Source organism: Python bivittatus, unplaced genomic scaffold (genome assembly GCF_059951505.1).
Source record: "Python bivittatus isolate LINGU-HERP-01145 unplaced genomic scaffold, Pbiv_v1 ctg000020_np1212, whole genome shotgun sequence".
NCBI classification, from domain to species: Eukaryota; Metazoa; Chordata; class Lepidosauria; order Squamata; family Pythonidae; genus Python; species Python bivittatus.
The window spans coordinates 16,889,252-16,903,588 of record NW_028277030.1 but is presented as its reverse complement, the minus strand read 5'-3'; the positions used below and the strand labels follow the sequence as shown (position 1 = coordinate 16,903,588).

Here is a 14,337-nt window from a genome sequence, read left to right as displayed (position 1 = left end):
CGCGCAGCCCTCGAATGAAGCGCGCAGATGCTTCGTTCTTCCAGCAAGTTCCGAACCCCCAACTCCCGCGGGGGGAGGGGGAGCCAGACCTATGCATGCTGGGAAACGGAGTTCTCTTAATGCCGCTCCACCAAGAACGCGTGCTTTGCCTTCCCTCATCCTGCCGCGGCCGCCCAGCATGTCGGCCTGTGTAGTCTTTTCGCGCCGGTGACCGCAAAGCATCTCGGGTGCGGTGGTTCTTCGTTCCACTGTGGAGGCGGTTGTCGTACCTCCGCAGCCGAGAGGGCCACGGCGTTGCTGCTGCTGTTGCAGCCGCGTCGGCTTGCTACCTCACTTCCTCTTCCGGGCGCGCGGCCGAGGCGGCGGCGGCGGCGGCGGGTCAGTCGGTCGATCTGTCGGAGCCGGCGACGGCTCTCCTCCTTTTCTGCCTCCTCTCCGGGCCAAGGGGGTCACTACGGGATTTTCTCCCCCCACCTGCCGAGGAGGAGCCGTTCTCGCTACAGCCGCCGCTGCTGCCCGCGATGGAGCCGGAGTCGGTGATCGAGGATAAGACCATCGAGTTGATGGTGAGTGTGCGGAGCTCAGAGGAGCCGGTCCGAAGCCGCTGCCGGTCTTCTCCCCTTCTCTCAGGGCGGCCTTCGCTGAGGGGAGACGCCACAACGGCGGAGGGTGCGGGCGGGGGAGGGGAGAGAAAGGAAGGGGAGGTGCCGGCGCGGTGGGAGCTGGTCTTTGTAGGCCTCGATTTCGACAGGGGCCTTTCCATCTGCCTCTTCCTTCGCAGGAGCGAGCTGGAGGGGGCGGGTCTCGCTTTGAAGCGAGCTTCTCCCCCCCCATTCCCACTCCCACTCCCACTCCCACTTGAAGGACAAGAGCCTCCTTCCCTCATAAAGGAGCCGCGCTGGATCCGGCTCCCCTTCTCTCTCTCTCTCTCTCCCCCGGCCGTTTCCTGCTCCTTAGGCACCGGGGAAGGAGAGGAGGGTCCGGCCTTGCTGGCTTCCCTCTCGCATTCATCTCTGGCCAGCCTGCTTGCATCCCAAGCGACCGAGACAAAGCAGCGCAGGTGTCGGGCCCATGCAGGTGCCGGGGGCTGGGCGTCGCTCTCCCCTCTCCCTCCTCCTCCTCCTTCCCGCTCTGCGGACTGAAGGTGACATTCGCTGTAGGGATGCCTTGAGCGGGAGGAGTTACCGCGTGATAAGAAGCCCACTTCCTCAAAAGAGTTTGGGGGGCGGGGAAGGGCTGGATTTCTTCGCTGCAAGTGCTGGGAGCCAATCAGGGTGACTAAACAATTACTGCATTTGGAGCTATTAGGTGCATGCCTGCCTTCCTCCCCTTTTCTACAGTGGGATGAGCAGAAGCAAAGATTTTGGGCCTAATACTGCTGAGTGGCCTACTTGCCATGCAGGCTTGCAAAAATGCTCTGGTTCAAGATGAAATTTACTCCTTGCTTTGTGTTAATTTCAGATTTCATAATTGCAAGTGACTTCTTTCACAAAATGTGTCCCCTTCTTTTAGAAGTCTCCTTTTGGGTAGTAGAATGTGTACCTGGAAACACTTGCCTTCTGACTTAATTGATTTAAAAATTTATAGCATTGGTTGAGAGCTAAAATTTTCTTACCACAGATTCAGCAATGGATTTTAAAATTATTGTTTAGCTCTTTTTGAATGCTTTAGACTAACCTGCAAATTGGCTGAAATTTGGAACTGTTCATAATGTGTACAGTATTGCATCTGTCATGGATGCATCTTTGGATGCATCGTGATCTGAATAAGGAACACCTGTACTATAATGAGACGTATCTTGCCTTCCAGAGTTCAGAATATTACTGATTAATTCTATTTGCATATCCAAACATTACTTGTAGTTTGCAGTTATTTTTATTAATCTGTTGAATAGATAAAATGCTGCAATACTTTGCTTTCAGACAGGCTTTAAATGGCTCTTAGAACAGAAAAAAATAAAAATTTAAATTAAATTAAAAAATTTAAAAAAATAACAAAGTATATTACTTTATCACACAGCATTTTGTTCCTGACATTTTCTTTGCAGTCATCTCGGCTTTTTTGAAAACTATATTTCCCCCTAAATTATTAATTATAGTAATGGAAGCCAAAATGCACTGATTCATGGGTGGTAGTACTGTGTGATGGCATTTTCAATTTGTTTCCGTAGAGGGTGATAACTCTTATGTGCACTGGGGTAATCAGTGGGGCAAGGTCTGAATATTATGCATTCCATATTTTTCCAGTTTTAATGTTGCTAGATGCTATTTATAATTTTAAAACAGACGTTATACTTTGTAACTTTATTTTTTTTTTCCTATGGAAGTTTTTGATAGTTCAAAAAGTCAATAGTTCAAAAACACTTAATTTTGTTGAAGGGCACATACAGAATAACTATATAATTAATCACAACATAATTAACTTGTTTTAATCTACGTAAATATAATGAATTTGTTCAGCGCAACTGTTTGCTATCATTGGCATAATCTTAGTGAAGTGCAGTACTGCTGAACTCTATATTGTTGGGGAGGGCACAGTAGATAAAATGGCCACAGAGTAAATAAAAGAGGTGATATGGCTATAGCAAATGTTGAAGATGTTTTTCTACTGTTAAAATTTCAATGTATTGATTTTCAGGTGGAAATTAAAAGTACACTTTTAGCATAGGTTTTTATGTAAAGAACGCTGTCTTGGATGATTATGTGAAGCCACTGCTTGTTGCTAGATAATGACATCACTTGTGAATTATTTGAGCTATCAAAAAAACTGCCAGACTTCAGAAGCATGTGAACTCTCCAAAAATTCTTTTCATCGTGCTGAAACAATATAGTAATTTTCTAATGTTATTTTTTGTGTTTTTTCCTCCATTATTGTTGGCCAGTATGAGTTCCACAGATCAAATGATAACCATATTTTAGGATTTATAGCAGAAGCTGATGGTATATTCATGCAGCACCTACAAGTCTATAGTAAAGAATATGCTTTTACTGTACATAAATACATTGGACTGGTTCACACCATCATGTGGCTTGATCTAGTTTTGTTGAGCATGTTGTGTGAACCTAGTGTATTCAGTAAACTACATTTAATCAAACTGACTTACCACTACATGTGAATCCAGTTAATGCTTGTCACTAATAGGGGTCCTGAGTTTGCTCAGTGGGAGAGCTTTGGGTAATCACTGCTTATCGCCCAGTGGCTGGAAAGCATCTTGAAGAAAGTTGCTGCATCTTCCAAAAGGCTGTGATCTAGTCATTGGGAGCGATATGTCAGGCACTGAACTACTGCACCAATCATTGATATAAACAGATTTCTTCCATTCTCCTTTTTAGTCGCTTATATTGCAGAGACTAGTTTTACTCAATTTCCTCCCCCCCTTCCCCTAGGGAGCCAAGTGATAATAAATAATTCTGAAAGATGAGAAATAGCTCTCATAAAATCCAGTGATCCTCCTTTCTGCTCTGTGGATTGCAGTTGCAGAACAATTGGGTTTCATAGCTGGAGAAAGGCCTGTGCTCATTTTCATATGATTCTATACTTTCTGTATAATGTACACAAACCAGATAGATATATTGCTAAACGTTATGAATGTTATTCCCACTTTTGGGAAACCCAAGAAATGAATTATGACATGAAAGGAAAAGATTTGTAGCCCATTGAGAACTCAAAAAAGATTGTGTAAATAAACCTGACAACATAAAACTGAAAGTTTAAAATAAGTGTGTGGGTAGTATAGAGACAGACTATATTAAACTGTATTGGTGCTTTTTCTGGTTTTTGGTTAACATTATTTTATGCTATCTATATATTTGGTAAACAAATATGAATGCTAATTTTTAGAAAGACCTCTTGTGACTTCTATCTTCATTTTGGTAAGATTTATTTCAACTTTTCTTGGAAATTTTATAAGAGCCCAGATTTGCAACAGTGAAAGAAAATACTTATAGATAATGCATTGATACTGAGTTTGTGTTTCTCTTGGACTGCCGGGTCAAAATAGTTTATATGACTAAACTGCTAGATTTACAGCCTTGTCTTTATCCCTTGGTGGATTTGTTGTTTAGGTGGGGACATTTGTTTTTAGCAGTTGAAACCTCTATCTGTATGAAAAAATACCTTGTGGAAGAATTTATATTATGATAGTATGATGTCAGTATGAATCTATAAAAATATGAAACGCTATGCTTTATAATTGAATATACTAGTACCCTTTAAAGCAGCAGGGTTTATTTTTGTGGAAAAACGTACTGTCAGATAAGAAGGATGAATTTAGCAGATGTTAAGTAACATAATTTACCTTTGCTGATTGTCAGACTGTTAAAGTGGAGATAACTATAGCCCTTGTTTCACTGAATTTGCATCTTAGAACTTAGCTTGCTATGGAAAAAGCTAGTACAACATATACCTTCTTAGCCCCAAATCAGACATAGCTTATTGCTCTACCAAGAATGTTTGTTTGTTGTTCTTCAACTGAATTAATGTTTTTTTAAAGGTTATTTACATATACATACTATCGAATTGTGTTTTCTTTGCTTTGTCGCTTTGGTTAAACATGCTTTATAAGGAGAATAAAGGAGAAACCTTAAAAAGGCTTTTCTAGCATAGAAAACATGAACCACTGCTGAAAAAAGGGAGAGACACAACAAAATACAACTTTTAAATATAGCTGCCATTTTTACCCACATATTTGTTAACTGAGAATGATGGCCAAGCTGTTTGTAAACTAAATACAAAAAATCTGGAGATACAGTGCATTCATCCATGAAGATTTAATTGCCTCTTAAAAACTATTACAGGAATTACCCAGTGGACAGTGAAATCACATTAAATTTGTGATTCCAATGTGATTAGTCAGATGTCTCCTTAATAAAAAATTGCCCGGGCATTTTTTTTTTAATCATGTCCTATTCCAATGTTGCCCAGTCCTCCAGAATTTTGCAAACTGTCTTGCATAGTTCTTATCTAAGCAAATCTCATTTATTTTTTGGGTTCAGTTTGAAAAGGTGAGAGACACCAAGAGGAGAGGAGTCAATCTTATCAAGTGTGTTTTAGGCCAAATGAGTTGTATCCTACTGCCATCTGGGATTCCTCCATACAAGGCATGTGAGTTTGTTCAGAAGGCCCTTGGTTCGTTACAAGGAATTTCTGGGATCATTGAATAATTTCTGATAGAAGCGGTATTGTAGAGGGAAGACTGCAGTTGGTTAGCATTCCTTTCAGTACCTGCAGCATACCAATCTGTACTGCTATTCTCTCCATCAGATAAGAACACTTGCTTACTGGCATCGAATGTCTGTTACAGATGCCAAGCCAAAGATAGTGAGACATAAATTCTGAAATGTACAGAGTTGACCCAGCAATTGCCTGTACATTTACAGAGACACTGTAATTAATTCTCAATTAATTAAGAAGCACCTTTTCATTGAATCAGGATCCTGAATGGATTAAAGTTATTGTTCTTATTTTTGTGTATCAGAATCCAAACCCACACTCCCTGTGAATCTATGTATGTGTGCGTATCTCTCCAATTGAATGGTTAGCTTAACCCCTTTTATCAAACTACTATCAAAATATAAAGTGTACAGTACTTTATACTTGATTACTTACAAAACCTTTTGAAGGAAAAAGATCTAGGTTCTAGTTCCCACTCATCCAAAGTCTAACTGGCTGACTTTGACCCAATCAATCTTGGCATGTTTCTAGTGGAGATAGAATTGGGGAAGACATTTGTATGTATGTCTTGAGCTCTGAGGGAATAGATATGTTGTAAATATAATACATGAATATATATCTGTATAAATGTTTGTGTACACACAATTTTTTTAGCTTTGATACTGATATGAAGTGACTTAGAGCTTCTTAGAGAGCAGGTAGCTGAATCTGACTTTCTCCATAGGTTTGATGCGTGTTTAACTGTTATAGTGTTTTCTACTTTCTATACACATTATTCTCATTTTGATAAATTTCTTGGTTCTGGATTTTGAATTATATTAAGATGCTGTATTATGTTCAGTTTTTGTGAATCAATGAAGTGCCAGTTTTCATTTTACTATTCTTGCCATTGTTTATGATAACTTTCTTTCTTTCTTTCTTTCTTTCTTTCTTTCTTTCTTTCTTTCTTTCTTTCTTTCTTTCTTTCTTTCTTTCTCTCTCCCTCCCTCCCTCCCTCCCTCCCTCCCTCCCTCCTCTTACTTGAAGGCCCTCTAACTGTATAGAAATATATACTGAAAGTTTCATAATTATAGTTAAGTAAATATAAAATGGAAATTGAATGTACTTAAACATCTATCAATTTTAATTTCAAGGGCTTGAAACCATGACGCCTCCATTTTTCCAGGAATGTTTAGTAGAATGAATTGATATTTACAGTGTAACTTTTCATTTTCTGTATGGTGTATAAAATCTTACTGATTGCCCTAAACATCTGGCTATCTATAAAAATACAACAACAAGGAATAATCGTTTTGGAAACATCCAGAAAACAACATTCTCTTAAATTCATGTTTATTTGGCATTATTCACTTCTCTTAAACTTATTGCATGGCAGAAATTAAGTAAGCAGTAATGTATAATGTTCCCCTATCAAGCCAACCATCCAAGAATTATAATTGGAATGTTTTAATCCCTGTATCAGTCTGTCATCCTGCTCCTGTGTATAAATCTGACACTTATGAGAAAATTGTTTTGTCAAATACAATAACACAACCCAAAATCTAAAAGGCGCTGGATTTCAGACCAATGTTTTATCAATTGCCTTTATCTCTATGCAATATTTTAGGAAATAGACCTGTCTGTTTGATAAGATACTTGATGATGGAACAGGTGGTTTATTTTGCCAATGGACTGATATTTTGTAGAATTCTTTATTTTGTGGAATTAAAAGATACAGCTGTTGTTGACACTCATGCTAAAAAGCTTATGTCATTCTATGTTTTATAATGTGCTTCTAATCAGATGTGGGGCAGTACAGACAATCAAGCATAAATACAGATATTTTAATCATGATATACACATCTGAGAGAGAAGAATAAGATGTTAATATATATTCATATGAGATAGCAAATGAGTTCTTATCTTTTTGAGACCTTTTCAGAAACTATATACAATATTTAAAATTATAACTATACACACACTTTTTTCTTAATAGTTTTGAAAGTAGAATCATATGTAATGTGGAATGGAAAAAAGTAAAATGCATTATAAAGAAATATATACTTTCTACTAGGTGTGCTCTATAGTCTTATTCCTTTGAGTTTTATAATAATTCTAGTTATCGTGGACAGGGACAAAATATTCTCAGTATAAGAAGCATGCTGGAATGCTGTTAATGTTCTGCATTTAGATGCTTTAGAAAGCAAGCAAGATAAGTATGAAGGAAATCTCTTTGTCTCCTGTTTCTGCAACATACCTTAGAATTATACTTCTTTTCACTTAAAGGTTCCCATTCGTCAGTAGCTATTTAAAAACCTCCAATTTACTTATTTTGTATAAATAAATTACAGAAGTTAGTTTTGAAAAAATATGCCAAAGAACTTTGTGGTGTTCATAATTTCTCTTGTTACATGACCCTAAAAATGAACAGGTTTCGCTATGTGTCCCTTAGCAAATTATAAATGCGGAACTACTTTATTACATTAATACAGCCCATGGGATTTTGGTAGTGATTTGGAGTGTAGGAGAAAGAAAAACCAAGCATTATCTTAGCCTACAAATTTTCTTTGAAACGTATTTCAGTGAAATCAGTGAGATTTACTTAAAAGTGGAATATATTTCAGAATTACATACTCAAGTACTATCTAATGATATAAGATAGAAAAACATCTGCAGTATTTTTCCACTAAAAGTATTTCATTTGTAGATATGTCTAGATTCATATAATAAATATATCATTGGTGATGATACCATTCAAATTGGACAATTGGACAACTTTGATGGATATATTATCTAGAAAATTGTTTTAATTGGACAATTTTGATATACTATCTAAAATAAAAATTGTAATTCATACACATACACACTTAGGTAGGTAGGTACAGTATATAAAATCTACACAACATTCTAAGTATGGTAAGGTTGATAGTAGATTACAGCTCTTTCATTCAAAGTCCAGTGATTATTGGGAATGCCTTTGCTATTACCATGTCTTAAAATATTTTCAAACATTTCCCTAAAAGTATTTTGCAATGTTGAACATACAGTGGAATGCTCTGTGAATATTTCTTACTGAATTTTTCTTTCATACTAAATATTTTATATGTTCAAATATTTATAGCCTGCACCAAACTGACATGGCATATTTTAAAAATCCCTCTTTACTTTACTGAATATAAAGCAGGTGTGCTAGGTCTGTCAGCTTAGAGCAGCAATTTCTAATTCCTTTTTTTTCCAGAAGGATTGCCTTACTAATCATATTCTTGGTCAGTAAGAATATTTTGCCCCTTTAATACAAGCTTGAATGTTCACTGTTAAATTTGATTAAGCTGCAGCCTACAAAGTATAGCAAGGCTTGGTAACTTCTATAAGCCTCACCATTAAAGGAAAGCAATATTTCACCCCTTATTTCTTAACCTGGAATTCATTCTACAGTATTTCTCATCAGGTATTTCTGAAACTCTTCAGATATTTCTGAAACACTTTCAGGTATTTAAGGTTATTCTACTTTTACAACAGGAACACACACATATTGTAAGTTCAGATTTGAAGTACCAGTTTCTGGTACAAGTACAGACCTGATAATTTTGATGTAAGCTATTAAAATTTGGATTTTATTTTCCTAAGGTTTTTTACTTCAAAAAACCTTAGGAAAAAGTCATCTGTCCAATGACGTAACTGCGTCTATCAGTGGAAAGAACAATCCTACACCTTTACATGCTCTCCAATCTGTTTTATTTGTTTTATTTATTTATAATTTGTACCACATTCTTCCAGTTAAATGCACCTAGCAATAACTAACAATAAAGCCATTATATAAGAATTATAAGAACAGTTGTTGAGTGTTGGATGCTCCAGGTAATATTTGCAGGACACACAGTGGGAGTGAAGAGAGCAAAAAAGTTCCTTTGCATTAGTAGATATTTGCACACATAAAAAGAATTGTAGCTCTAATTTGTCTGTGTGTGGCATTGTAAACTCCTTTACAGTGTTATAAATTTATGAGTATTTTTTTAGGATAAGCTCTGTCAGATTCAGTAGTCTTTTCTTCTGAATGCATATATTTAAATTAATGGTAAAACATGCTGGAAACAGCTAATGCTGTGCAAGTGCAAATTCCCTTTTCCTTCTTGCTTCCTCTCAGAAATCATTGGCTTTTCCCTTCTTACCAAAGCATTTTCTCAGCAACATTTAGTTCTTAATTAAAATGCAACCTAAGCATTGTTATTCAGCTACTGATCTGAAATAGGAAAGGGAGAGAAATATATTGCTGCTTCTTTCTTTAATTTTTTCCAATGGTCATTTAACTCTGCACAGTTAAAATAGTACTCTCATTAGCTATACTTGGAATCATGCACCCAGGGAAAATATTGAATAGAGCCCTCCAAAACATTCTGCAAAAGGTTATTTAATGTGACCATAGGGGAAATTATTAAATACATAGGAAATTATTGTATTAATAGTATTTAATTAATTTAATTTTATTTCCATCTATGTGTAAATTAAGTCAAATGAAGTTTTATGCTGGGTTCTGTTTCTTTCTTTTCCTGCTAAGTTATTAAACAATCTCTAGTTCAGTTTCTTCAGTTTCTGTGAATCTGTTATCTATCAGATTTAGAGGCCACCTGACTCTAGATGACTCTGGGTGGCTTACAATTTAAAAGTAAGAAAGGTCCATAACCCCCCCCCCAAAAAATGAGGTGGAATTTTTTTTTGTTTTTAACTTTGGCCTACTTTTATTTATGGAAGGCCCAGTAAGCAGAAAAGAAAAAAGATATACAGTAACACATTGTCTAATTTTGACTACCCCAGGTAATACATGCATGGTGAAACCTTTATTTAATGGATCATTTGGTGGGGAGTGGGGGTGTCTGTTATTTCCAAACATCCATTAAATCTGAAAGTACGTCATTTGCGGCAATTTACATCACTTATATAATGATATAAATACAATGTAATTTAACATTGATTTGCACAAATCATCTGGACTGCTTTGAATACATAGGACTTGTACATTATTTCAGGCAGATGTCTGGTTGAAGATTGTTTTTGCTGAATGAGGGTCTGTTAAATTGATATTTTACTGTACTGTACCTATGAGAACCAGCAAGGTTTAGTAGTTAAGGTGCTGGAGTAGGAGCAGAGAGCTTGAGGTTCTTGATCCTCCCTTAGGTATGGAGGCCAGCTGGGTGATCTTGGACTAGTCACTTCCTCTCAGCCCAAATCAGTGTCAGGCTCTGCAGCAAGATTGCTGAAAAACTAATGATGTGAGAACAAGGCAAGTGCAGTGTAGAACAAGCAGGACCTGTAGCTAAGCGGGACACTTGTAGCATTCACAAAGCCTTGTATACTAGTTTTATCTGTTGTATCTTAATTTTACTTGCATGTTACTTGTAATCTAAAATGTAGATTTTGGCTGGTTTGAGTAGCTAAAAGATCTGTACAAATATTAACAGAACTAATGAGAAGAAAGCATCTGGCAGTCTGAGTTTTTCTTTCCTGCTATATATAAATCGTACTGGAGAAGGATTTTCAAAACGTCCATATAGTTCTATAATTTAAATAATAGTAAAATCCATCTATCAGTGTGTGCAGTGTGTTTTTGTGTGTAAATTCTTTTTTTTCTCTCTCTCCCTTTCTTCTGTCTCCGAAAGCCAAATGTTGAGATTGTGAGAGATTTTGATATGATATTCATTTCTCTTAATTGCTTTAGTCACAATATCAGGTACAGTTAAGAAGGACTATCCCTGTGCTAACTTTAAAAAGTATATCAAATATTGATTATGTAAAACAGGTATGAGCAATTTATGGGGCCCTCTAGCATTCTGAAATCAGAATTAGATGAATTTTGGTTAGTGCTTTTTTGATGGTGTTTTAAGTACAGAAAGGTGATTTGTCATTTCAGCCTTTAAAAATACCAAAACAGGGTAAAAAAAATATATTGCACAGCTGCACTATTTTCAGTGATATCTCTGCATCCGTATATGGCCATTTGTAACCCTCCAGGTGATCAGGAGGACAGCTAGGGGCCTAGTCCTGGCTTAACAATGATGTACAGAAGAGAAACTCCTGCTATGTTATTTACTGTAAATTACATATGCATTTATCAGTAGCTCCCAGTTCTATCTACTGTCCAATCCTGGTTTAAATAAAAGTTTTCCTTTTTAAGGTTTTCTGTTACATCATGTGGGGGTTATATGTCTTCTGTACCATTTGGGAATGATATACTGGATGTTTATGACACACACACACCCATTGAACACAGATTATAATCCAGAGAATTGAGAAATTAGTTCCATGAATCTAAGGAGCAGCATCTTCCCTCCTTGGCTTTTTCTATTATCATCATCATCATCATCTGTTCAATGGTGTCCAATTCTTGGAGACTGCCTGGAAAAGCCCCTGCAGTTTTCTTGGCAAAGTTTCTTTTTATCTTTCCCAGAAGTGGTTTGCCATGGTTGTCTTCTTCCTAGGGCTGAGAGAAAGTGACTGGCCCAAGGTCACCCAGCTGACTTTGTGCCTAGGCGTGACTAGAATTCATGGTCTCCTGGTTTCTAGCCTGATGCCTTAACCACTACACCAAACTGGCTCTCTTTTCAGTTATAGTAGATCTCTTTTGAACCTGAGGGAGTTTCTTCACAGGAAACCAATAAAAAATATTTCTGATCACATGCAAGTTAACTCTTTGAATCCTGGGCATGTTCTACAGGTTTGCTATAGCTCCACTATTGTATTGCCATCTGGTAGTTTGAAGAGTTATATGTATATTTTTTAAATCTCAGAAATAGTACTAAATGTACTAGGCTGAAACAGAAATTGGGAATATGTTAGTTGTTTGTTTCAGTTCATGTGGATGGTGAGAAAACAAAACCATTTGCTCTGGATTGGTTGACTCAGCTATGGGAAAATGCAATTTCTTGTCTTTAATTTAGTTTCTTGTCTTAGATCCACCAATCCGGTGTTTCATCTGATTTAATGACTACTGGAACCCTGCTAGCTGTACAGGTTTCCTTGTCTTTCTAACAGCATTAGGTGTGCATATTGGGATTTCGTTCAAGAAAAGAAGTAGATACACCAAGCTGAAGATGATTGGCTGCTCTTTTTTGACAGACAAGTGTGAAAAGGAAAACCCATTCGATTTCCCATTCATTCTGGATTGGTGGATCTGAAGCACAGAAACAGAGTTTCAGGTAAGAAGTTCCCTGTACTAAATAGTGTTGCAAATGTCTTGTTTGGTATAAAAAATTTTCTGCTGCATAAAGTTCTCAGAACATTAAAATGTAAATGATGACAGGTGTTCCCAGCATACACTTTTCCACACAGGTAGAATTTATCAGTTAACGTATCTCCTGATGAATGAAAAATCATTTGTGGGTTTTGAATAAAATATATGGCTTTCTTCTTAAATGGTCAAAGGAAAATTTTGCGGAAAGATCTAGTTTATGGCGTTGTAATGTGAAGGCTAAGCTGAGTTTTATAGTAACTTGAAAGTTATGGTTTTTGAATGGTTTAACCAGCCAATAGTGGTAGTTCTTGATTTTCATAAGTTAACTGATGTAGATCATCTTTATTTTGAAATTTGACTGTATCAAGTAAATTACTATATGAAAGTCTGGTTCACATATAATTCACCCTTTGGTTTTTCTCCCCCTTGTGTTATATAAATCCATTATGCCTTAGAGAATAACAGACTAGTTTATTTGAGAACCAGACTATTTTAAAAATGAGTCCTATGCATATTTACTCAAAAGAAAATCCGATTGTTTTCTGTGAATATTATGTTTTAGTAAATATGTTTAGAACTGGAGCCAAAAGAATATTTAAAAACTTAATGTTCATAATAAGTGCTCTTTATATATCTTTATTTTCTGGTGGAAACAGCTGAATAAGTAATTTTATATGCATTTAAATTAATTGCAAGTAAGTGTTGCATGATTCTGTGGGAGCTGAACAAAGTGAGGAAAAAAACTTTGTTTTAAGTAATTGCATTTGATCTTTTTGTGAACGTTAACAAGTCTGATTTAATACAGGCTTGCAAAAACTCCCCAAAATTCATAGCCCGCAATATTTTAACGTTATCCTGCTCTCTTGAAACATTTTCCCAATGTAATTCAATTGTTTTTACATTCACCAGTAGTTCCCTATTTGAAATCTGGACCTGTTTATGAAAAATGAAAATGCTCAAGTTCATAATTCTGAATACAGATTCATTTTATAATACATCTGGTGTATGGATATGCAGGGCATTGCAGATAGTCCATGGTCTGGGCAGTTGTTCAATGGCTGAATCTTTAAAAAATTGCTTTTCTTGTTTGAATGCTCATGAAATTTTGGCATTCTTCCACAAAATCTCACAAGATTTCAGTCAGGAATACTATAATCTTATAGAGATTGATGATCTCATTAGATTTCAATTACTAAAAATATATTCTTTTTTAAAAAAAATAAGTTTAGGGTACTAGAGATGTTTATCTCTGGTGGGTGGAGGAGGATCAAGTACACTTCAGTGTCCACAGAGTTAGTGTACTTATGTGATAATCATGTAGGCAGTATAAAGGAAAAGTTGGGAGCTCTGATATATAAGAAAGATGGCACATTTCTTTGTTAAAAAATGAACGTTGCTTTTGCCTCAATGAGCTAACTCAATTACATCTTTTAGAAGTTTTACTTATGTCATTCTACTGCTTCCAGGCGAAATTGTGCTGCTTGTATTGAAAGTATTTTACAAGGATCAGTTTTGGATTAGTTACATAGTATAAGCAATGACAAAATTCCTTTTGGTTTATAAAACACTCCTTGTTATCGATCTTAGTACAGCAACATGGCTTTTCTGTTGATCTTTAGTTGAAATTTAAGAACATTGATAAATCTAAAGACCAGGCATTTCTTTTTGAAAAAGAGAAAACTGAACAAGGCAGAGTTAGGAAGATTTCTCAATCCCCCATCCCATTTTAGCACTGAAGATGTTACCTAGCCAGATAATGAAACGTTTGCAAGAAAAGAACCAAGCTCAGAGAACCCCAAGGACTCCACAGATTTCTCAATACTGATGTGGCACTTTAAGGGCATAATGATGGTACCTAAGAATATTTGAAGCATTCATGCCATCACTCTCAAATTATTACCCTCCTTAGCACCAAGTAGAAACACTTATTTGTGCTGAGGCCCCTTAGGGCTGCTCTGTAA

At 36.6% G+C, this 14,337-nt stretch overlaps 1 protein-coding gene across 8 annotated transcripts in view; it reads left to right on the top strand.

Moving 5' to 3' along the window:
- The first annotated feature begins 337 nt into the window (after window positions 1–337).
- FBXW11 (F-box and WD repeat domain containing 11) overlaps window positions 338–14,337 on the top strand; it is a 101,140-nt gene continuing 87,140 nt past the window's right edge. For 2 of the 8 annotated variants that reach the window (XM_088135060.1, XM_088135030.1), the window contains exons 1-2: window positions 338–566; window positions 12,262–12,341. Coding sequence is in view for 4 of the 8 variants with exons in the window: in XM_088135048.1 (XP_087991174.1) it covers window positions 522–566 (45 nt within the window). In the remaining 4 variants the exon portion in view is untranslated. Of the gene's footprint in view, window positions 567–12,177; window positions 12,342–14,337 lie in introns of all 8 variants that reach the window. The other 6 variants (XM_088135048.1, XM_088135013.1, XM_088135021.1 and 3 more) reach the window with 4 other exon arrangements.